Source organism: Gavia stellata, chromosome 10 (genome assembly GCF_030936135.1).
Source record: "Gavia stellata isolate bGavSte3 chromosome 10, bGavSte3.hap2, whole genome shotgun sequence".
Taxonomy (NCBI): Eukaryota; Metazoa; Chordata; class Aves; order Gaviiformes; family Gaviidae; genus Gavia; species Gavia stellata.
In genome coordinates, this window is record NC_082603.1 from 26,101,059 (window position 1) to 26,122,894 (window position 21,836).

General features: G+C 57.3%; 2 protein-coding genes across 2 annotated transcripts; one reads left to right on the top strand and one right to left on the bottom strand.

The window, feature by feature from the left end:
* Positions 1-1,474: 1,474 nt before the first annotated feature.
* On the bottom strand, positions 1,475-16,875 carry POMGNT1 (protein O-linked mannose N-acetylglucosaminyltransferase 1 (beta 1,2-)). Its single transcript, XM_059822336.1, has 22 exons — positions 16,844-16,875; positions 15,600-15,794; positions 12,350-12,458; positions 11,838-11,953; positions 11,464-11,529; positions 10,927-11,040; positions 10,126-10,243; positions 9,727-9,825; positions 9,078-9,205; positions 8,404-8,474; positions 8,023-8,098; positions 6,473-6,556; positions 6,275-6,316; positions 6,003-6,061; positions 5,396-5,468; positions 4,967-5,095; positions 4,524-4,649; positions 4,304-4,368; positions 3,880-3,924; positions 3,567-3,702; positions 2,959-3,068; positions 1,475-2,673 (listed from the first exon to the last, which is right to left on the bottom strand). The coding sequence occupies exons 2-22, from the start codon at positions 15,714-15,716 to the stop codon at positions 2,571-2,573; spliced, it is 1,986 nt and encodes a 661-aa protein (XP_059678319.1). The 5' UTR covers positions 15,717-15,794; positions 16,844-16,875; the 3' UTR covers positions 1,475-2,570.
* Positions 16,876-17,226: 351 nt separating this feature from the next.
* LURAP1 (leucine rich adaptor protein 1) lies at positions 17,227-21,390 on the top strand. The gene is made up of 2 exons (XM_059822249.1): positions 17,227-17,427; positions 20,637-21,390. The coding sequence occupies exons 1-2, from the start codon at positions 17,227-17,229 to the stop codon at positions 21,324-21,326; spliced, it is 891 nt and encodes a 296-aa protein (XP_059678232.1). The 3' UTR covers positions 21,327-21,390.
* Positions 21,391-21,836: the final 446 nt, after the last annotated feature.

Here is a 21,836-nt window from a genome sequence, read left to right on the forward strand (position 1 = left end):
CAGGGCAGGGCCCCGGGGCCACTGTTAGCCCATGGCTAGCCCTGCAGTGCACAGGGCAGAGATACCACAGAGGACAGGGTCTGTCCTTTCCAGGCACGTGGCCAGAGCTGGGGACCCCAGCCCTTGGCCACACGAGGCCAGCCATGAAACACACGAGGCTCAACAGCTTTGCAGTGTTTACTCTTGAAAAAATAATCCGATTCATAAAGCAGCAAGCCCTGGGGGTGCCCACACACCCAGTCCTACCATGGCCACCACACCAGAGCCTTGCTGAAGGAATGGGGATGGATGGAGAACAGCACCCAGCAGGCCCACCGCGGCCTGTGGAGAGTGGGGAGCTTGAAGCCCACCGGTCAAGTCCTGCTGTCACTGAGAGCAAGGAGCCACAGACCCCTGGTTGCTGCAGGGCAGGCAGCAGAGAGGGGAACCAGCCTTTAGCCCTTCCCTATCCATAGGACCACCTTCCCCAGCCCCAGGAGGAGCTAGGAGGAAGCCAAGCCTAAGCCCTGCCAGAGAAGAAGGGAAAGGGGGTGTATTTAGTTTCAGGGAGAAGGGAAAGGGGGCCTTGCAAACAGAGATGCCAAGGAAAGGGCATCATGGTGGAGAGTGGTAGAAGTTTTTCCAAAGCTGGGTATGGGGAGTGAGCTGCTTTCCCTGGGAAGAAGCCGGAGTCCCTTTCCCATCGCCCTGAAAGGACCTGCTTTACCCTCGAGGACCAGCACTAGGGGTGGCAGAGGAGGGCAGGGTTGAACCCAAGCCCGGTACAGCAGTCTCAAGGGTGCCACCCTGCACCCTCTTGTTCCCCTCCTGCATCTGTTCCATCCCTGCTGCTGGGGCAGGCATGCAAGGGACAGCACGGGTCAGAGTCCCTGCAGTCATGCTAGAGCTACGCTCTGTCCACACAGGGCTCTTTTTGGCCAAAGAGGAGCAGACTTCCCAGGTTCACAACTATTCATTCCTATGCTGGACAAGGGAGGAAGAAGAGGAACGGAGGATGGAGCCAGGGGGACAAGAGACAAACCTCCCATGACTGCCCCCACACAGGCTGGGGGCTGCCAGCTCTCCATGCCACTTCCCTGCTATCCTCCCCTTCCCGCAAGCAATAAATAAATAAGTTAGTGTAGTGTAGACCCTGACGCTCAGTTCACAGTGAGAAAATGAAGGGGAGGAGCCCCTGTGACCACAGGGAAAGGGCTGAGCAGCAATTCTCCTCCCAAGGGCAAGCCAGAGCATAGCATACCTGCTCAAGGCTGAGGGACCTGGGCAGAGAACATATCTCTTGCTGCATGGATGTGACAGGGAGGTGCACTGAGCAAGGGGACCAGAACTGCCCCCAGTGTGGGGGGGGGCACATTAGTACCAAGTGGCTGGGGGTGGGAGGGGGCCCTGGGGTCCTTCCTAAGGCACAGGAGGGGGGACAGGGACCCCCTCCCTCTCCCTCTGCATGAGGGGTGTACCACACCAGGAGAGCCAGGCTGCCCATCCCAGCTCAGCTCAGATTCCCTGCTAGTTAACGTACCACAGTAAGGGTGGGGATTCAGGAGAACAAACTCCCTCTGCCTTCAGCAAGAGCTGGGGGTACCTGGCCAGAGAGGAGGGAGAGACAGGGTACAGTACCACAGGCAAGGACCACGCCAGAGCTCAGCATCTCTCGCTCCAGAGGACCCTGGTCCATCCTGCCCCTCCAGCTGGGGGGATGCCTGCTGGCTGCTCCCATCTCACTCTGCAAGGCACTTTCACCCCATCTCCCACCACTGGGGGGGCAGGGCTGCTCCCCACAGAGAAGGTGGGTGAGGACAGTCCGAGCCTCAGCACACAGCCTGGTCCACTTCCATCTATAGTCAGCTCCAGCTCCCAGAACTGCAGAGAAAGGAAAGGGGCACCTGATTGCCCTCGTGCTGGGTATGGGGTGTCCCCTATGCATCCACAGCAAGCTCAGCTCCTCTTCAGTATTCCCTTTTGCCTATGAGCTGGGCTGCATCAGTGTCTGCAGCCCAGGAAGCAAAGCTGATGCGCAGGGAGATGTCCAACCAAACATACAGTCTTCAAGGTGCATCCATTGTGCAGGAAATAGAAGAGATGCTGGAAGATCCCTTCTTCATCATCGCATTCACCACCGGGCACAGAGCCAGCCAGGCAAGAGTTAACAAATAACACCCAGCTGGTAGGCTGCAGGACTTGCACATGAGCATGCTGCCTTCTCAGGACTCAGGGGCCAAAAAGGGAAGTAGAGGTTTTTTTTGAGGCCTCCTCTAGCCCCCAGCTGAGCATCTCCTTCCTCCAGCTTTGCCCAGCCAGGGAGCAACACGAACAGCATTAGTAAAGAGTCTGTGTTAAAAAAAAAAAGTTCCTGGGATGGGGGGTGGCATATCTACAGGGAAAGACCCTGTCCCGTGCGAGGGAGAGGGAGACCACAACAGGGGCCTGGAGGAAGCCCAAGGTCTCATTTTGCAGCCTGAAATGGGAGTCCATGTCCAGTCACCAGCCTCCAAGAGCTGCTGCCAACTCCATCTCTGCACCGTGGAGGTCTCTGTCTTCTCCCAGTCCCCCTCGCTTTCTGGCTGCCAGTCTCATGTCTGCTCTGCTGCAGCAACCACTGGGACTGCCACCGCCCCTTCCTCCTTGGCAGGGGGCTCCATGTAGATTGGTGTCACTGATGAGGGCTTCTTGGACCTGCAGGTGAGGAGGCTGGGTGGGAACAGGCAGGGGTGGTGGTCTTTCTCAGGACCCCAACTCCCAACAGCCCTGCCTGCCTCCCTGGCCTGATCTCCTTCCCACTGGGACATCCTCCAGCCCTGGGCACCTATTCTGTCATGTCCCCCCGCAATGATTCAGAAGAGGGGTGGTATGCCCCAGGATTGGGCTGGGACAGAAGCAGATGATGCAGTGCCCTGGGCAGAGAACAGTGCCATGAGGATGGGGGGGGATTACCCAGGTTGCTGTGCCCGTGATACTCACGAGTAGGGGGAGGCAGGGACCCCCACCACGAGGAAGTGGTTCTTCTTGCGGAAGAGACGCCACAGCCCCTTGTGGTTCCCGCGGACGTCCAGGTCCCAGATGTGGAGGCACTAGGATGGTGGGGAGGGAGTAAGAGGCATCAGAGCCTGGGGATGGGCACCAGGGCCAGGTGTCCCCTGGCAAGGGAAGAGCCACCACCCTTGCCCTCATCGAGACTCGGTAGAGAGAGGATGGCACCTTGATCAGGGCAGCGCCCCTCCAGCCACTGTCAGTGAGAGAAGAGGGGGAACCTGCTCCCATTCCTGCCTCAGGACAGGGGGTTTGACCATCACCTCCAGGCAAGTGATGGAATCATCCTGACAAGCTCAGACTCTGGGCTCCCACACAGGGAGGTCCTGAGACTTATCTCCACTGAACCAAGCATCTGCCCTGGATGACCCAGGGCCTTCTGTAAACACCAAAAGCTTAAATACCACCCAAGGGCAGCAAAAGTCCATTTGCTGAGCTGCATCCAAGGCCATGAACAAAACCAAGAACAACAGCCAGATGCTTCCCAGCGATGCTGAGGTCAGTGCAGGGGTGAGGATGGGCCATGTCAGGAGCCTCACCTTGGCAAGCTGCGTCCAGGTCGTGAAATCTGCTTCCTGCTCCATCCTGATGAACATGACATAGACCTTGCCCTCAGTGTCAGGCACAAAGGAGTCCTCACAGGGGTTCTTGCTGTGGTCCAAGACCTCAGCCTCACTGTGGAAACAGAACAGGGAGTGAGAGGGGACCCCACCTCCTCCCTGTTCCCACTGCAGGGTACTTCAGACAGGCAAGCGATGGCTGGGGCTACCAGGGCCACCTCCAACCTTTCTTCTGTCCTGGTTGGTTCACCCAGTGTGCCCATGGTCTCCCAACCTCCCTGCAGGCACTTACCCCAGGAGACGATGAATTTCAGTCTCGTAAGCATCCTTCCTCAAGCTGTTGGAGGAGAGAGAACAGAGATCAGGGCAGAGCCAGACAGTTTGATAAGCAGGGATCATCCCAAAATGATCCAAACTTAAGACTGCCCCAGTGTAACACAAAAAGGCAGGGTGGAGGGATGAGCGGAGGGCAGGGACTGCCACACATCTTGGAGGATACGGCAGCAAAAACATGACCCTTCAACACGTCCACCAGGAGTACAGAGTAGCTGAACCCAACCTCACAAAAACCACCGCAAGGATTCCCCAGTGGAGGCCAGTGTGCTGGGGCTAGAGGTTATGGCTGTTGTTCCGGAAGGGAGACATCCCCAGCACAAGGGGACAAGGGTCAGGTCAAGCAACTGTTTCATTCAGATCTCATTCTGACCAGCACTCACCTCTCCACATTTTTAAGCTGGACATTCGGAACTGTGTTGAACTTGTGCTTCTTGAAATAGGCTTCCTGGGAGGAAGAGAGAGAGGAGGGAAGGAAAACAGGGTTCAGTCAGGAGTCAGCAGTACTTGGAGGTCACCTCAAGCATCCCTGCTATCTGGAAAGGTGGCTGAGTCAGAGCTCAGCACCAGGACGGGGCTTGGGGGCTGAGGGAGGTCACTCACGTGGAAGTAGCCGTTCATGTTGAGCCCCACGATGCCAAAGTGGTAGGAGCGTGAGATGTCAGGGATGATACACTCCCGGCCCTTCCGCTGCTCGGGCATCCGCATCCACATGTCCCAGTCCCAGAGCTGGGGAGGAGAAACTGCCACTCACACTCAACTCTGGGGCATGATTTGGTAGTGTGGCCACCCAGGGACCTTTCTGGCTGCACACACCAGCTCCAGTCCCTTTGGCCACAGCCTGCCTGGGCTGTTCCAGCCAGCTCTGTGGTCCTCAAGTTACTGTCTGTCCCAAATTCATTCTGCTTGGGCATCCTTCCCAGTGGAAGCTCAGGGAGAGCCAGGGTCCCTCCAAGAGTTGTACCCACAGGGACTGGGTGATGATCAGGGACTGCTGATGGGCATAGATAAGGGTGCAGAAGACAGGGTCCCTCTAGGGTACTCACCTTCTCAGGGGTTGGCCACTTTGGCTCCAGCTCGTCCTTGTACAGGCTCTTCCGGAGCACCCAGCCCAGGCCTGGCATGGTCTCCACACGGTACAGAAGCGAGGGGTCCTCAGCTGTGTGCTCATAGCCCTGCGATGTTATGGGGAGCATTCAGCATCCTGAATGCACCCCTACCCTGCTAAAATAGGAGGCATCTTGCTCCATGGAGACTCCCAGCACAGGGAGCAGGGGACAGACACTGGGAAGCACACAGCAGGGACAGGATGGTGATTCGCTGGGGCACTTCCAAACAGTTCAGGGCTGGGGAGACAGACCCACCTAGGATGATAGTGGGGGGACACTCCACTTCACAGACAGAACTTGTACCCCAGCCTGACATGGGAACAACACAGGGCAGGTGTCCCTACTCCACCATCCTCCCTGACCCACCTGGTCATTCCAAGCTGAGATGCAGTACAGGCTCTCATCCTCCTCCAAAAGGTGTATTGACTGGCTCAGAAAGCTGAGAAAAGAGTTGTCCGGTCCCTGGTCAAACTTCCTTCCCCCAGAGAAACCAAGGCAAATTCTCCACAAAGGGACAAACCACCCCCAACCACTGGGACTGTCTAACCCAACCTCTTGGGCTGAGATGGCTGATGTTGGCATGAGATCAGGGGAGGAGCACCCAAACAAGCTAAGCTGCATCTCACCATGGGGAGAGGACTACATTGTCTCCTGCTCCATCAGAGTCCCTCCTCCTTATGAAAAAACTGGAGCCCTGGTAGATGCTGTCCCCGTCCTCTTGCCATGGGGCAGTTCTAATCGTGTGTGTACAGAATAGATCACTGCCCCCAAAAAGCAAACCAGGAAGAGATCCCAGACCTTGAAGTCACCCTGCACTGAATGCCAGGACAGTGGACTCAAAACTCTCTGCAGGAAGAACTCAGTTATGGCTGTTGCCTGGGAGCCTCAGATAGGTGACCTGGCCTCTCCTGACCAGCCAGAGAGCTTCTAGGAAATCCCACCCAAACAGGAGTTCAGGGACCTACAGCTTTACCTGAAGAAGTCAACAGAAATGTCAAGGTCTTCCTCCAGAACCACGGCAAATTTAGCATCCTGTAGGGCAAGGAAAGATGTCAGAAGGATAGGACCAGGACAGAGAAGAGACACCAAGCAGTGTCCCCTGCCTGTGCTGTTTCCTGCCCCACAGGACCAATTCCAGCTCCCGTGAGGTGGGGGTCACAGATGCCACTCTCCCAGGGAAACCCTGTGCTGTCTTGCTCCCTTGGGCAAGCAGCTAGACAGAGCGCAGGCAGAAGTCTCACTCACCGGGAACAGGTTGAATGTTGCAGTCAGACTGGCTTTGTAGTGCTACAAGAAAAGACAGATCGTTGCCTGTGTTGGCATCAACCCCCGGACCACAGGGAGGGGTAGCCTGGCACAGATGTTGGGCTAAGCCTGCCTCCCTCGAACGCTATCCCAGGTCCCAGGAAATAACCCTCCCAGGATTTGGGAAAGGTCTCTCACCTGGGAAACTCTGGCATTTTTAATACTGATGGGAGTGTGCTGGATTCCTGAGAGGCCAAACAGCTCTACGACATCCATTGGCTCCTGCAACGGAAAGGTACAAAGCTCACCAAATGCGTAGGTCTGGATACACTCTCCCCACCTTCTGATAGCGTCAGCTCCCTGGGACAACAAGAATATGACTGTGGGATCCCCTGCATGTGGCTGTTCTCTTGGGGGCAAGTAAGGCTCAAAATGATGCTGTGCTGTAGACCCCACAGCAAGGAACTCGCCAAACCCTCTTGGCCCTTCAGCCCTTAAGTATCACCATAAGTTTGTTAGCCCTGCTAGATTGCAGACCCAAAGTTGTATCCAAGAATATCTGAGAAGCCCAAATCCCCAGGCCCCCATGGACAGTGCAGAAAGAAAACAGGTATAGCCAGGAACACCTACTAGCTGCTTAATGTCGAAACCATAATCAACTTAATTTTCCTTCACAGTTGCCAAGAAAGAGACCTCTCCGACCAAGCACATCTGCACTGGGATCAGAAGTAATCCATATTTGGGCTGACATATCTCTGCCCCAAGAAGGCCCCACCAAGGCCTTCTCTATCCCCTTACTGTCCATCCCACCTCCTAGCCACAAAAGAGAGAAGGAGCTTCCATTGCACCAACCGTTCCCCCTTTCCCTGGCAATCCACCATGGCAGCACGAGCATCCAGGCTGCCCCCTCATAGCTGAGGGATGCTGGTCCAGTTGCCATGGCAATGGATGCTGCTATCTTTAACCACTCTGTTATGCTGCAGTAAGAGCCTGCATAAACAAACCAGCTCTCCCAGTCCCACAACCTAGCAGTGGTGGGAGAGGCCTGCAAGGGAATGAGCCTTTTCCCTTCTCCACCTCCATCACAAGGCAACCAGACAATACCTCATGGGCTGCTGCAGAGATGAGGGCTAGAAAGCTCCTGAGACCTACTAGGATGCCAAAGGCCTGTCCCAAAGCACATCCCACTGCCAGAGAGGCAGGGCTTGCAGTGGGATCCTCCAGGGCTTTATAAGGTTTTGCTGATGGGAAGGTCTAAAGGCCCTCTAAAGGACCAGCTCTCCTCTACCTGGCCACAGCTTTCACGAACCTTGTGAAAACAGATCGTTTTGGGTTTCTTCACCTCTTACTGAGAGTGAAGCTGGACAGGCACAGCTGGACTGGTTCGTTCTGCTTCATGCAAGGGAGCTGAACAGGCGGTGTTACACCCAGGCTGGTGATACTCATCAAATAAGAAAGGCGGATGGGGAGAGCCCAGCATGACCACCCCATTCCTGCACACCGCCCTCTTTCTGACATAAGAATGTAAAATCTGGGCTTTTGGAGAAGCCAAGGCAGCTTTAGCCACACCCATGGCTTGGCTAAGCGGACTGACTTTGCATACGAGCAGGTGAGGAGCAGTGTGATCCACAGCAGGAAGGGTTGAAGGGGCTCATAGCCTGCCACCCACCACGGACTGGGCCAGCACCACATACTCCTGGCTGGGGGACCAAGGACCTGGCTACAGGGACCTCTGGGAGTGCTCTCACCTCGTAGTACCCATCGATGAAGACTGTGATCATCTGTGGATTGACGCCCTGAGCCGACAGCAAGGAGCGCAGCATCCTGGGGAGAGATCAAGGGGCCTGAGCGCACAGCCCCCAGTGGGTCCAGGCCACTCAGCAGAGGGGTATGGATCTCTTTGGGTGGGGAAAAGGGTGCATGGTAAGGGAACAGGACCTACTGCGCCCTTGGGCTCTTCCCTTTCCCATTGCCAAGGACCCTGGGATCTGTCCAGGCAGGTCTGTCCACGTTGCTCATGCAACCCCAGGAAGAGGCTGGATCCTGCCAGCAGGATGAAGGGGAGGGCTTGGGCCATGTCTGGTCTTGTGGCACAGAGCAGAGAAGCTGTGTCCCATGGAAGTACTTACCTGTACAGATAGTTGGGGCGGTTCCCTGCAATAACAGCTACAGGAACATTGAAGACTTTATTGTCCTTCAGCTGGAAGAGAAAAATGTGTGTGAGCGGGGCTGGGGGAGGCCATGCCAACCTAAATGATTCTATGCCACTGAGAGCAGGATCCAAGGGGTAGGAATCGGCCCTGCTGTTAAACAGCAGAGCTGTATAGTCTTACCCCTTGGCTCAGGACCACACTAACCAAGTAGGACTCCACTCAGCACTGATGGAGACCCTGCCAGCTTTCCCCTTTCACCCCACCTCAGATCCAGCTCCCCAATCCCAGCTTGCATTGACCCAGAGACCTTTGTCCAAACCCTTCAGCACTGTGCCAAGGACAGCCCAAAGGCCATGATAACCGCTCCATCTCCAAATGTACAGGCTCTCCTGCTTACACTGATGTCCCTAGAGTCATGGTAACCTGGCAGCTCAGGGCAGACATAGGGCAAGGGAACTCCCCTTCCCCAGCATGATCTGACCACATGTATTCACCTTACCTTTGCTGGGGTTAAGAGCTTGCCTAGGGACAGTTTTCACCACTCAGCTGGAGCTTAAGGACAGGTCTCTGCATCTGAGCTGCAAACACACCTGATCCAGCCCAGCCCTCTCTCCTGAAGCCTTCCCTGAATACTCTGCCCCTACACTCACAGGATCAGGGTTGAACTCAATGGGTGTGGGGTCTTTGCAGCTGCAGACACTGCCATAACCTTCTACTTTGCTGCAGAACCTCTTCCGGCGGCGGTTCAGCTCTGTGTCGGGCCAATGGCACTCAGCATCTGGAGGCACCAAGGAGAAAAAAGACTGCTCATCCCCATGGCCTCACCTTGTATGCTCCAGGCTGCACTGCCACACAGACGGCTCTCCTTGGGCTCAGCCATCACCAAGCCAGTCCTTATTACTATGAACAAGCAACACTTCCAGATGCCAGGTATAACCACAGGAGCCATTCAGAAGCCATGCCCATCATATAGCCTCTCTGAGCAGCAATGGGCCATGTTCAAGGCCAACAGTCAGAAAAGACTGGACCAGGCCTGGTTTGGAGAGGTGACAAATGGCCAGACCACGTCCCCACTTCCCCATCCTCACCCTTCTCAACAACCATGCCTGGAATTGCCATGGAAGCAGGAAGAAGGGAAGCTGGCCCCATTTTAAAAGCTACCATACCCGTCTCAAACAGCCTTAAATCCATCCTGGGATGTTTTTAACAGACCCATGGCTTTGACTCAAAACCACCAAGAGCAGCAGGCAGACACATCCCAGAGATACCTGGCACCACAGAGCGGATCTTACTTCCTACCTTCCACAGATGTCAGATGAACTTCTGTCTTCAGCAGCACAGGGTCACCCCATGTTGAGAGGGCAGGCGACTTGGCATGCTTCTCCCCGTATACTTCCCCTGGAGCAGGGACACAGGGTCAGGACTGTCTGGAAGGGCCCATTCCCATTGTGTCAAGGCATGACCATGGGCTGTAGCTCTGGGTGGCAGCTTGGCACCTCTTCCCATTAGTCTCTGGTGAGCTGCTGAAGAGACATGCTTTGCCTCCATCCCCGCCCTCACCTCCAGGAACGGAGTTGCCGCTCCCTGTGACTTGTTCCCTGCTCATACAGCATGTTGGGGATGGGCTGGGTTTGCCGTCACCTGGCTTCTCCCTGAAAAAGGGGCCATCAACCCTCTCCCGGCTTGTGCTAGACTCACCTCCCTTCTTTCCCACAAATGTCCACATGTCTCTCCAGCTCAGGAATGGTGCAACTTGGCTCCCCAGACTTTTCAGGACATTCTTGGCTGTGTCCTTGAGATGAAAGGAGCCTTCATCCTGGAACAAAACACAATCCTGCAGCTGAGGTTGTCTCCTTAAGCAGACAAGGAAAGTCTCCCATCAATACCAAAGAGGTACAGGGCCTACTCTTACCCTTAAACCAGCTGAGCCAGAAACGTTTAAGAGCAGGTTCCTAAGGTCTCTGTGCCACTAGACCTGCCAGTGCCTTCATCATGACCCACAGGGAGGTCAGAAGAGTCAGGGACTCCTGTTTCCTTGAGACCAAACTGTTCTCAAGCAGGGCCATGTGTCCAGCAACACTTCACACAGCTAAACCCGAAACCTTGAAGAAGCACAATGCTGCTCACACAGCAGCCCAGAGCCAGCACATTCCAGTGCTCCCACCCTGCCCCCACCAAAGCCTGGAACCGGGACCCAGAAGGGTCCCACCACATCCTTATATTTCATCATGTCCATTCTCCACCTAACCTGTTTATTGCTGCAGGCTCTGATACATCTGCTTTTTGCTCTCCTGCCTTGCTGGGCACACAGTAGTATCTGTAGTAACAAAGGGGAGCGAGAGGACAAGGGAGGTGATCCAGCCAGGGAGGTGTAGCCCAGTGGGGATGTGACATTTAGCCCTGGGAATGCCTGATGACATTCAGGAGGCAGCGGCCCAGATGAGCTTTAGGGCGTCCTGACTCAAGGTGACTTTTTCTTTTGACACTAAGGTCACATACCTTAATGGTAAAGATCAGGATCCGGCCCCGGGCAACCATGTTGAGGAAAAGTACCATGGCTTCATCTTCATGGGGAGAATAGGTGTCAAAGACCCTCTTGGCCATCACGTGACCCTGTTGATATTCAAATGTCAGATGCATCTTAAATGCTATACAGCCAGGGCATGCAGAATTATGGAAATCTGTCCTGGAAGTCTCAATCCCTGAGCAACACAATGAGTTACTTTTCTGGTATGCCAGGGAGTTAGTCCCCAGGCAAGCTCAGCCCTTGGGCATTCACGCATGACATGCACTGAGGTCCATGGGACAGCATTACCCAACCTCACAACTCCTCTCCTGCCTGCTCCCCAAGGACAGCTAGGCAAGCACTGCAGGGACTCTCTGGGTGACCCTGTTGTGCTCTGAAAACTACAAACAAACAAGCATTCGCAGACTTCCGTCCTGGCTGCCCTTTGCCTCGTGCACCCAACAGTTAAAGAACAAAGACAAACACTGCCCAGTAAGAAAGACAAATGCAGACACACAGGGATGCTTTACCGTAGCCTGATTTAAGACGATGACATGGATCCCTCTTCCCTGCTCCCGAGCCTCATCTTCCAGGACCTGCAAGTGGATAAGCAATGAGAACCATAGGCCAAGACCTCTTATTCCCTGCCCATTCAGCACAGCACAGCCCCCAAACAAGGGGCAAGTCTCTCCTGTGACATTTTGGCTTTGCTCATGGCAGTGATGGATGCCAGAGCAGAAGACAAGGCGGGACAACACCTCCAGAGTCCTGTAGGCAGGGGGAGGATCCACTCCCGACCTTCTTGCCAGCCACCAAAGTGCTCTCACCACCTGCTGCTTGAGGCTTCACCCATTCAGCTCCATCCACCCTCTGCTCACAGGGACAGCCAGCACCCATCACTTACTGTCGTCCCATCCACAGCCACGTAGACCTTCGACCGGCTGGAGTACACCTCAACATCCAAGACCTTCTTGTTGCTGACAGGGTGCCTAGGGACCTCCACATTCAGCATCTCATCATCTACAGGGAAGAAATGCCTGGTCTCAACCAGCCAAGGCACCTCTGGCTTGTCCCTGCTCGGTAATAGCCCAGCCGAGCTTCCAGAAGGTCATGCCCACCAGGTATCCCAGCCCAACAAGCCACAGGTCAGAATCTACAGGGATGGCAGGTTAAGGGAAATACAAAATGGCAACAGGTTTGGCCGCAGCTATCCCCACACAGACTTCTGCAGCCAAACGTGATGAAGCCTTGAGACCAGGAATGGGAACAGCCTTTTCTATTCATTTTTGTCATACCCACATGCATCAACCTGTCTTTTGTGCTGTAACTGGTCACAAGTTTGCTCTGATTTAAAGAAATTACTTCCCTTCCTCTGGTTTCCTTGCTTTCAAAGAAAAGCAAGATGCTGCCCCTCACCGTAGTCCTGTGCAGACTCCTCTTCCTCCTCATAAGCAGCTCTCCTGGTGTCCAAGATCAACTTGATGTTCACAATTACAGTCACAAGCAGGAAGAGGACAGCACCTGTCTGCAATGCAGGACGCTTTGCATTAGCAACTTGTAAGCAACAACCCCAAGATCAGGCCACCTCCTTGGCAAAGGCTGCAGGGCACTCCAAGGAGATCTTGCAAGGGATCATAAGCATCTGTTATTCCCCCTGCTTTCTTCTGGGGGAAGGCGAAGAGAAAGAAATACAGATGACCGAGTTTTGGGGTGAAGTGCTTTCATCAGCTGGAGAGCACTGACTTTTTGATATGTGAGAGTTAACCCACTTCCAACGTATCCCTGCTTCCAGATGTGCGAGAAGATTCCTGTTAAAATATTGCATCAAGGTTGAGGGTCTCTGCAGGCAAACAGTTTGGTAATTCAGAGTTACAGCTCCTCACGGTAACCTCAACTTCTGCCACTCCTGCAGCATCACTACTCATCTCTCCCTCTGCAACCAGAGGATGTATTCAGGGTATCCAGAGGGAGAGGAGATGCTGTGCAACTAAAGCGAGGCAAAGGGAAGAAGCTGAGGTCTGACTTTAGGAAACTGGACTGTGCCACAGGCTGCAGAGAACAGCCCGCAGCCTTACTGTCTGCAGCAAACTTCAAGGCAACCTGTGTGGATGCCAACACAGAGGGCTATGGGAAGGTCCAGGGGCTACGGAGGACTCCATGGGAAGCCCCAATGTGAGCATCACCATTGCCCATGGCCTTGTTACTCCCAGACCAAGAGGAGAGAGAAAAGACTACAACATTTCTACAAGCACCTATATTTACTTAAATGTATCTTGCCCCTCTCTTCCTCAATTTCAGTCTTTTTCCTGGTATTTGGACCCAGCATAAAGCAGAAACTACTCCACACTAAAAGGGCCTTTCCTGAGGCAGAGCCACACAGGAAGACTTGGACCACAAAGATCCCATGTCAGGAAATAATCCACCTACAGGTATAAGCTGCAAAAGCATGTCTGGCCACAGCCAACAGGATGGTCTTAGAGCTGCAATGCTGGCCTGGGATGCAGGATTGAAAGACAAGACCTCAGCTGAAGCAATTTGTCTTTAGTTGTCCCAGGGAGCTGTGTAACTCAGGGCCCAGGTGCTTCTTCATCGTGGAATGGTGACAGCAGCCATGTGGTGGCCATGGAGCTCTGCACAGGAACAAAGTCCCTGCCCAGCAGCTACAGCCCTGCCCTAGGGCTGAGGAACAGCTCTAGCAGGGAGCCCAAAAGCTGCCCTGGACAGTCACACAGCGAGGGAAGGCTTTGCCACCGGATTTTTAGACACAAAGGCCCTAAGCAGCTATTACCCCTAAAGCTAACACCGATGCAGGGCCCCACCACCAACCTCCACGCCAGGAGGGTCCATCCAGCTCACAGCAGAGCCACCACAGAGGCCCAAATCTGACTGCTATGTGCTGCTGACAGATTCATCCCACGGCCCAAAAGCTCTGGCCCCTTGGCCCAGCCACGTTCTGGACATACCAGATAGTTTCAGGTTTCAGCCTTCAGCCATGCAAGCTCAGGATCCTACTAACCTCCCCAGAGCATCCCAAGACTCAGCATGGAGATGTCACAGCAACCAAGTGAGAGGAGGGGAGAGGTTGGTGGAGGCTGCTCATAGCCTGGTTCCCCCACAAGGTGATGTTGAGACAGGTCTTAGGTGCTTTTGAGACTCTTCCCTTGCCCCTCAACCCCCGAACAGCTTACTTCCTAAAAATCTGTGCCTTTTTCAGGTCTAGGACCCTTGATTCTCTGAGATCTGGTACGGGGTTGAGATCACACACAGGCCTGCCCTTGGTGAGAAGCACTAAAAGGATCCCTGCCCTACCTGGCCAGCTACTGTTGCAAAGCTACGTGTTGCTGCTATCCCTGCCAAGCAGCCAAACGGGTTCAAGAAGTAACTGAGGAAGACGGGAAACCAGACAGTATGATGATATAAACGTCACTATGGCATTTTGGCTTGTTGATTTGCTGTTGACTCAGGAGTATGAGCACCTTTCGGGATCTGTGCACAGAAAGCTTTCAGTTAGGCAAGAACAGAGCCTTGGGCTTGCAGCGAGGAGCAGGCTGTGCCTGGTGGCCAGCAGCAAGGCCACCTTACCAACCTGCCCAGACCTTCCACCCTGGTCAGTACTGGAGACATGGGGGAGCAGCCCCAGTGACCAGAGCGAACAAGGCAGCACTAAGCAAGAGCAGCAGCTGGGTCTAGCGAGGCTGGCTCAGTCAGAGGTGCTGATAGAGGCCCAGGTGCTGTAGACCTTGCTACTCCATACCTGCAGCTCTAGTTTACATATTTTAAGCCCAATTTTCATGTTTGTTTTAAGCCACAGCAGTGCCATAAAGGAGAGATATGACAGCAGCAGACAGCACGATGAGCATGCCTTAGTGAACGACGAGGCCCATTCCTAAGCCCTGAGCACCCCAGGGGACGCAGGACCAAGCAGTCTCCTTCCCCACGGAGCGCTCGCGAGCCTTTGTCCTCCCAGGCACATGCAAAACCCTCCCCTGCTCCCTCCCACAGCAACCAACTACCAGATTTCACGAGCTCTGCTCATCTCAGAAACGGCCCCTTTTCTGCAGCTCGGCCCCTTTTCTGCAGCTCGCTACCATGGGGCGAAACCCTTCCTGTCCTTATGCCCCCAGACACCCCCCAGGATGCTGGCTCCGCTGAGGATTAGCTGTTTTACAGCACAAGTGACCAGGCCTGGGGCTTTCCCAGACACCAGCTGCCTCCAGGGCACGAGATCCTGTTACCCAGCCGTGTTTTCTCTGTCCACCTGTTGTGCCTTATACTAGGCTTGGTTTGCAAACCAAACGGGGCAGTGGTTTCCCACTGCAGGCTGAGCCCTGCTGCACTCAGCATGGGTCTGGAACCAGGAGGGGAGGAATTGGTCAGGTTTATAGCTGAAACCCTCCCAAGGACCCCTGGATAATTGCATCTCCTGCCATAGCCACCCAACAGGTCCATCTGCAGCTGGAAGGAGCTGCTAGACATGGCAGACCCTTCCATGCATGAGCACAAAGCCACTGGACATAGGTTTTTGGGGGACAGGTTATGCTTTCCCAGCACGTTAGTTCACCCAGGACTGCCAGCAGACTCACTTCCATCCACACAGCTGCTCCATAAACTTGCAAATCCTGTAGATTATCCTTTCTAATCCACCGCAGGCCTGCGGGTGACTCACCTGACACAGCTTCCGCAGTGCGCGCTGGTTCATCAGCTTGTACTTCCAGGCAAGGTACCAGCTCCGCTTCTTGTGGGGCTTGATGGCGGGGTTGGGTTTCCACTCGTCCATAGTCATTGGGGCTAGCACAGGGGCAGCCGTATGGGGTGTGGGTCAGGGTGCGTGCTGGTCCGCTTTCATGTCCATCGGGGCTCCCTGCCAGGATGGGATGGGTGCAGGGTGAGGGAGATGAGCCCCTTCAAACCCTCTCCCCAGCAAAGACAGGGCATGGCACAAGCAGTGGCCATGAATGACACTCATGTACCATAAGCAAAGCCCCATGGAGCCTCCCTGCCTGCCAGCACCCCCAGCCCTGCCGGGAGCGATCCAGGAAGCCAGGCTTTGGTGGAGAACTGTAAGCAAGGTGATGGGAAGTCCTTGAACCCATGGGTCAGTGAGAACCTCTGCTCCAGACCAACACCTTAGCAAGGCCACTGCAGTATGGTAGGCCCACTCCCAGACTCTGGAAAAGAAAAGCGGCCAAGAGGCACGAGCCGGTGACAGGCCCCGGACCAGCAGGTGTTATGCAGGTGCCAACACTGGCCATATTGGCCTGTGGGGTCCTTGGTTGGGAGAGGCACCCTCCCCACTTGCAGCAGCAGGACTGTGAAGCAGCACCACCCCCACTAGTGGGGATGCAGCTAGCCTAGACATGGGGACCAGAGCTGGGCCATAGCGCTGCTGGAGATCCCAGCACCCCTGGGGCAGAGGGGCTGTGCCCAGCTGAGGCCAGGCTCCCCATGCAACCTGCTGGGCCTGGGGTGGGATGCAGAGGCCCGGGAGAGCCAGGGGCCCAGCCGGAGCACAGACCTCCCCCAGCAGGGCCAGAGAGGGTGGGGAGCCCACAGCAGCCGCCCAGGGCGGGACATGACTGGGGAACCCAGAGCCCTCAGGGGAAGGGCAACGGGACCCCAGCGATGCCGGAGGGAGGAGTGCGGGTATCGCAGAAGGACCCAGGCACTCGGGGGCGGGGGGCCCAAGGCTGCGGGGAGCGGTCGCGAAGGGGACCGAGGCGCTCCGGGCGGGGGGGAGGAAGGGAGAGCCAGGCGTCCAAGGACGGAGGCGGCAAGGAGCGGCGGCCCTCCCGGAGCAGTGGCGGCGGGGGGGGGGGGGGGTGTCCAGGCGCTTCGGGACCGCGGGGAGCCCGGGGGGGCGGGGAGCCGGGCGGTACGGCCCGGAGGGTGTGTGCCGGCAGCACTACTCACGGTCCACGCAGCGAGGCTGCGGCGAGGCTGAGGCGGGCCGGGGCCGGGGCGGGCCAGGCTGAGCAGGGCAGGGCCCGGCTCGGCAGTGCCGCCGCCGCCGCCCCGCGAACCCTCAGCGCCAGCGCGGCCGCGCCGCTTCCGGCGCCGCAGAGACGCCGCGGGGGCGGAGCCGGAGACAGCCCCGCCCCGGGCTCCGCCCCCCAGCGCCGCTCTGCTCTCCCCGGCGGACTTCGCTGGTGCGCGGCCACCCCCCCGCCCCGGTGCGGGCAGGTGGAGGCGGGGGGCGGAGCGAAGGGCGGGGCCGGCGGGCGGGGGCGGGGCTGGGGCTCGGGCCGGGGTGACAGCGCGGCCGCCGCCCCGCGCGGCGCCGCCGCCCCACCCGCATGGAGGGCGGCGGGGAGGCGCTGCCCGCCGACCTGCGGGAGCTGGCCAGCAAGGTGGGACGGCGGCCGCCCGCCGGACTGCTGCGGGGGCTGCGGGCCGAGACCGCCCCCGCACCGCCGGCACCGCCGGCACCGCCGGCACCGGCCCGCGGCGCCCGCCCGCCGCTCGCCGACCGCCTCCGGGCGCTCCGCCTCGAGCTGGTGAGTCCCGCGGCACCGCGGGCACTGCCTGCCCCCCGCCCCCGGATAACAGCGTCCCCCCCGGGATAACCGCATCCCCCCCGGGCAACGGCCTGCCACCCCCCGGTAACAGCCCCCTAATAGTGCCCCGCGCTCTGCCTGCATTTTGGGGACCCCCCCCCCCCTTTTGCTCTTTCCTGTATGGGTTAACAGCCCCCAGCCCATACCCCTCCCGGCCTTTCTCTGCCCCCCGGCCCAAGCAGCATCCCCCCCCGGGGTCCCACGGACCCCTCTGCCCTCCTCCATCCTGCCCCCCACACCACACGCACCCCCCGGGCCCTGGCTGCGGCGGGGACCGGGGTGTCCCGGGGATCGGGATTTAGGGCAGGGACCTTCGCCAAGGGCACGGTGGCGGGTCCGGTCCTGCGCGCCTGTCCCCTCCCCCCCCCGGGTGTCACCCCCTGGGTGACAAGGCACAAGCATCGCCGGGAGCTTTCCCGGGGTTCGCTTCCTGCTGGGGCTTCTCCAGTGGCTAGTAAAGGGTTGGGCTCCGGTGGCAGCCTTTCCCGGGAACCGTGGGAGTGCTGGTGGCAGCTTTCTCGCCTCCCTCTCTTCGTGGAGGGAGCAAATACCGGCGATGCCTGCGCCTCCGGGAAACGTGGCGAGATTGGGCAATGGGTTCAAGTGTTGCTGGGGGAAGGGACTCTCCCACGCACACACACGCCGGGCAGGAATAAGCATCGTTTCCATAGGGAAAGAGGCTAAATACAATACACCCGCATCCCTGCCTGCCACTCGGGGGACTGGGGACCCACCCAGCCTGAGCCATCCCCACCGGTGCTTTGCCCGATTCAATGTTTCCCATCCATGTAAAAGCTTTCATCGTCCCTCCGCTTTCATCCTCCCTCCACTTTCATCCTCCCTCCGCTTTCATCCTCCCTCTGCACCGGCTTCCAGGCTGCACTCTGACCAGAGGAGAAAGGTCTGCGGGCCCTGGGTTGCTCAGAGGAGGAGGAGGAGGAGGAAGCAGCCATGGTGTTTGCTCTGCCCAGGTACAGGCAGGGTCGTCCCACAGTCTGCAAGGTCTGGCTTTGGCCGTGCGTTACTAACCTCTGCTCGGAAAGACTTTTCCTTTCTCTGCCCTGCTGCTTCTCGCTGGCCGGTAAAGAAGCTGGGACACCTCACACCCAGGGCAGCAGCCTGGAAACAGCACCTGGGTGCCCAAAACCCAGCACAGGGCTCCCCCCATCTCCCCATCCCCATGAACAGGAACCCAAATTCCCCTCCCAGCAGCAGAGACCAGCAAACCCAGTGCTCAGAGGAGAAGCTGACCTGGGAGGGGGCGGTGGGAGGAGAAGGCAGCAAAAACCCACTCTTGCCTCCCGGTCTGAGGAGGATGTTTTATCCCTAGGGCTAGATGTCTTGAAGGGAGAAGGTGCCTGCAGGTTTCATGCGTGCTGGGGAGGGGAGGAGGACGGTATCCCCCCTGCGGGGATGCTCTCCCCACTCTGCCTGCCCCTAGAGAGCGTGAGGAGGAGTGTGACGGTGCCCTGTACGGCTGTTCTTGGTACGATGTTGGTGCGGTGTACCCATGACCGCATATGGAGGAGTATAGGGAGCAGCTGGACCTAGGTCTCCTCCCACGCTACCCTTGCCTTGCTGGAGAGGGGGTTTTTTGGAGTGCAACCGGGGTGGGTCAGGCTGGCCTGAAGTAGCAGCGAATCGATGGCCAACTCTTTCCAGCAAACGATATGGAGTGCGGGGAGCGTTTCCTCACCCTCTGCTCTCGGGGTGGCTCCCCTGGCATCTCTGACAGCCACAGTTGCATGTGGCAGAGAAAAACGGGGAACCCCCCCATCAGGGGTTCCCAGCCTTCCTCCTCCCACGTCTTCTCCCTGCCAAGGCCAGAGGCTTTAGCAGCGTGTGCAGAAAAGTCCATTGTAGGCAGTTTCTGAAATAACTTGCCTAGAAAGGAAGTTTCTGCACTTCAAAGCTGGCTCCTGCCCCAATCCAGGCACATCGCTGCTATTTTTTATTTAAATCCAGCTTGAGGAGCGTGGGGAGGAGATGGGAGATCCCTTTTTTTTTTGTGTCCTCTCGACTGAGAGGCGTCACGTGCCGAAACCCTGGCTGGACTTTTCCCAGGCTCCTTCCTTGGATGCTTTTGTTGCTGTGCTTGCTGTGGGACTGGAGGCAGGGGTCTCGAGGGACTGGCAGGTCACCCGTGGGCGGGCGGGTGACTCTGAGGGTACCGGATATTGGGGACCGGGCGCTGTGCTTAGAAATTATCCCGGGGGACTGCATAGATTTGCATTACAGCTTGTTGGTGCTGGGGCCAGGGTGTGTTTGTGAACGAGTCCGTGGGCATCCGCAGCTCCCAGGCTGCCTGTACCTGTCCTGCAGTGGGTTTCTCTCCCTCTCCCCCCGCTGCCACCTTATTCCCTTTCCCGGCAAAATATTTGCATCCTGCGCAGGGGAAATCCAGTGGCTTTTGGCGGCCAGTATCACACAGACAGGAATGTCTTGGCATGCGGGGCTTTCTGTTAGGAAAACAGATGTTTCTGCAGCAACTGAAGTTTTGCAAAGAGCTTCCCGGGCTCGGAGGGGCAGGAGTCAGTGAGGCGAGTGGTGTGATCAGCAGTGCCTGTCCCCCCACAGTCCTCCCCTGGTTTTGGAGTGATTTGGGTCTCAAGCTCCAAATCCTGCTAAGTCACGTTGTCACCAGGCTTGGATCAGACCCTAGAATGAGAAAAGTAAATGCATGAAGGAGCCTGACCAAAACAGCCCGGGGAGTTGCTGATGGTCCAGACAGACCCTTGCCCTGAGCAATGCCCCTGCCTGGTCCTCTTGCCCTGCCAGCAGCCTCCCAGGGCTTGGGGGATGCTCTGGACTCAGATCTGCACCCAGTGCCTCCAGTTCCTCGCTTACCCGTGTCCCCATAGGAGACAGTGATATAAGTGCCCTGGATTTAGTTCCCTGAGCGGGTTGGTGGCCAGTGGATGCCATAAGTCATTGGTCCCCAATGGTCGTGTCCCCAGGTCTTGGCCAGGGTCCCCTGGGGTGGTTCCCTGCAGGGTGCTCTCCCATGCTGTGCTGTTCATAAAGTAGCTCAGGAGACCCGAAGCCATCGCGGTGACACCTCTGCCAGGGTGGGCTGGGACTTGGGGCCCTCGGCCACCGGGGTCACCTTGGTCCCCTCAAAAGCCCCACGCTCTCTATCTCCCCACCAGGCCTACCTGCGAGCGGTTGACGTGAAGATCCTGCAGCAGCTGGTGATGGTGAACGAGGGCATCGAGGCGGTGAAGTGGCTGCTGGAGGAGAGGAGCACGTTGACCAGCCGCTGCAGCAGCCTGGCCAGCAGCCAGTACAGCCTGGTGGAAAGCCAGGCGACCTCGCGGCGGGGCAGCTGGGACAGCCTGCAGGACCCCAACGACAGGCTGGACAGCATCTCCGTTGGTAGCTACCTGGACACGTTGGCCGATGACATGGATGAGTATTCCCAAAACGCTGCCGAAACCGCCGCTGCATCTGCACCGGGCAGAGCCCTGGTCAGGGCGGAGCAGGATTGGGTCAGGATCGACCCTGAGAGGGGTTTTGCAAAGCAAGAGAAGGGCAAAGCGGAGCATGAGTGGCCCCACGTGGACCTCTCCCCGCCTGGGTTGCCCCAGGATCACCAGTTTGCTAAGGAGCCCCAGGTGGCCAACGGGTATTTGGGCCAGCAGCCCTCCTCTCTGGAACCAGGCAGAGACACCAAATTGCTGTCAGGGGCCGGGGAGAGGCTGGGAAAGGGGAACCCGGGTGGGAAGGCTTGGAAAGCTGAGGCTGACTTTGAGAACTGCAAACTCAACAGCAAACTGCACCTGGAGTACGATGCCCACTGGCGCTGGCTCCAGTCTCAGGACGATGTGACATTCTTGTAGCCTGTGGCTTCGCCTTCCCAGTCCAGCTCTCCCAACTGCCTGCTCTGCTTCACTTGTCTCTGCTTGGGAGAGTTGGGGAGGCTGGGGGCGAGGGGGGGGGAGAAGGGGGTGGGCTGGCTTGGTGGTGTTGCGCTGTTTCTCTGACCCCCGTGTCAGTGTTTGGTGATGCAGCCCTAAGGGATGGGTGCCCGCCCTGTGACAAATTTCTGGGAGAGGCAGGAGGAGGTGGGTCCCCGTAAATTTAATCCTTTGCTCTGGGGTGGTGCTTGCAGGTGGCTGGTCACTCCTCTGTTGTCATTGATGTTGGTGGCGGGGAAGAGTTGGTGGGGAAACCTAGGATAGCAGGACTCCTGGGACCTCTCCCCTCTAATCCTCAGCCTCCCATCTGCAAAAACTGGGGACCCTTCCCCCAAACCAGCCACCCAGGGAGGACAAGAGATGCTCCCACACATCCGCAGCTCGACGGCACCAGCATGCTCGGTGTAAGCTGTGGGGCAGGACCATCAGCAA

Coding starts and splice junctions, on each gene's coding strand:
- LURAP1 (XM_059822249.1), top strand. CDS start 17,227: ATGGAGGGCGGCGGGGAGGCGCTGCCCGCCGACCTGCGGGAGCTGGCC. Junction 17,428..20,636: donor GGGCGCTCCGCCTCGAGCTG/GTGAGTCCCGCG, acceptor TCTCCCCACCAG/GCCTACCTGCGAGCGGTTGA.
- POMGNT1 (XM_059822336.1), bottom strand. CDS start 15,716: ATGACTATGGACGAGTGGAAACCCAACCCCGCCATCAAGCCCCACAAG. Junction 11,954..12,349: donor GGAGTCTGCACAGGACTACG/GTGAGGGGCAGC, acceptor TCTTCCCTGTAG/ATGATGAGATGCTGAATGTG. Junction 6,062..6,274: donor CAACATTCAACCTGTTCCCG/GTGAGTGAGACT, acceptor CTTGCCCTACAG/GATGCTAAATTTGCCGTGGT.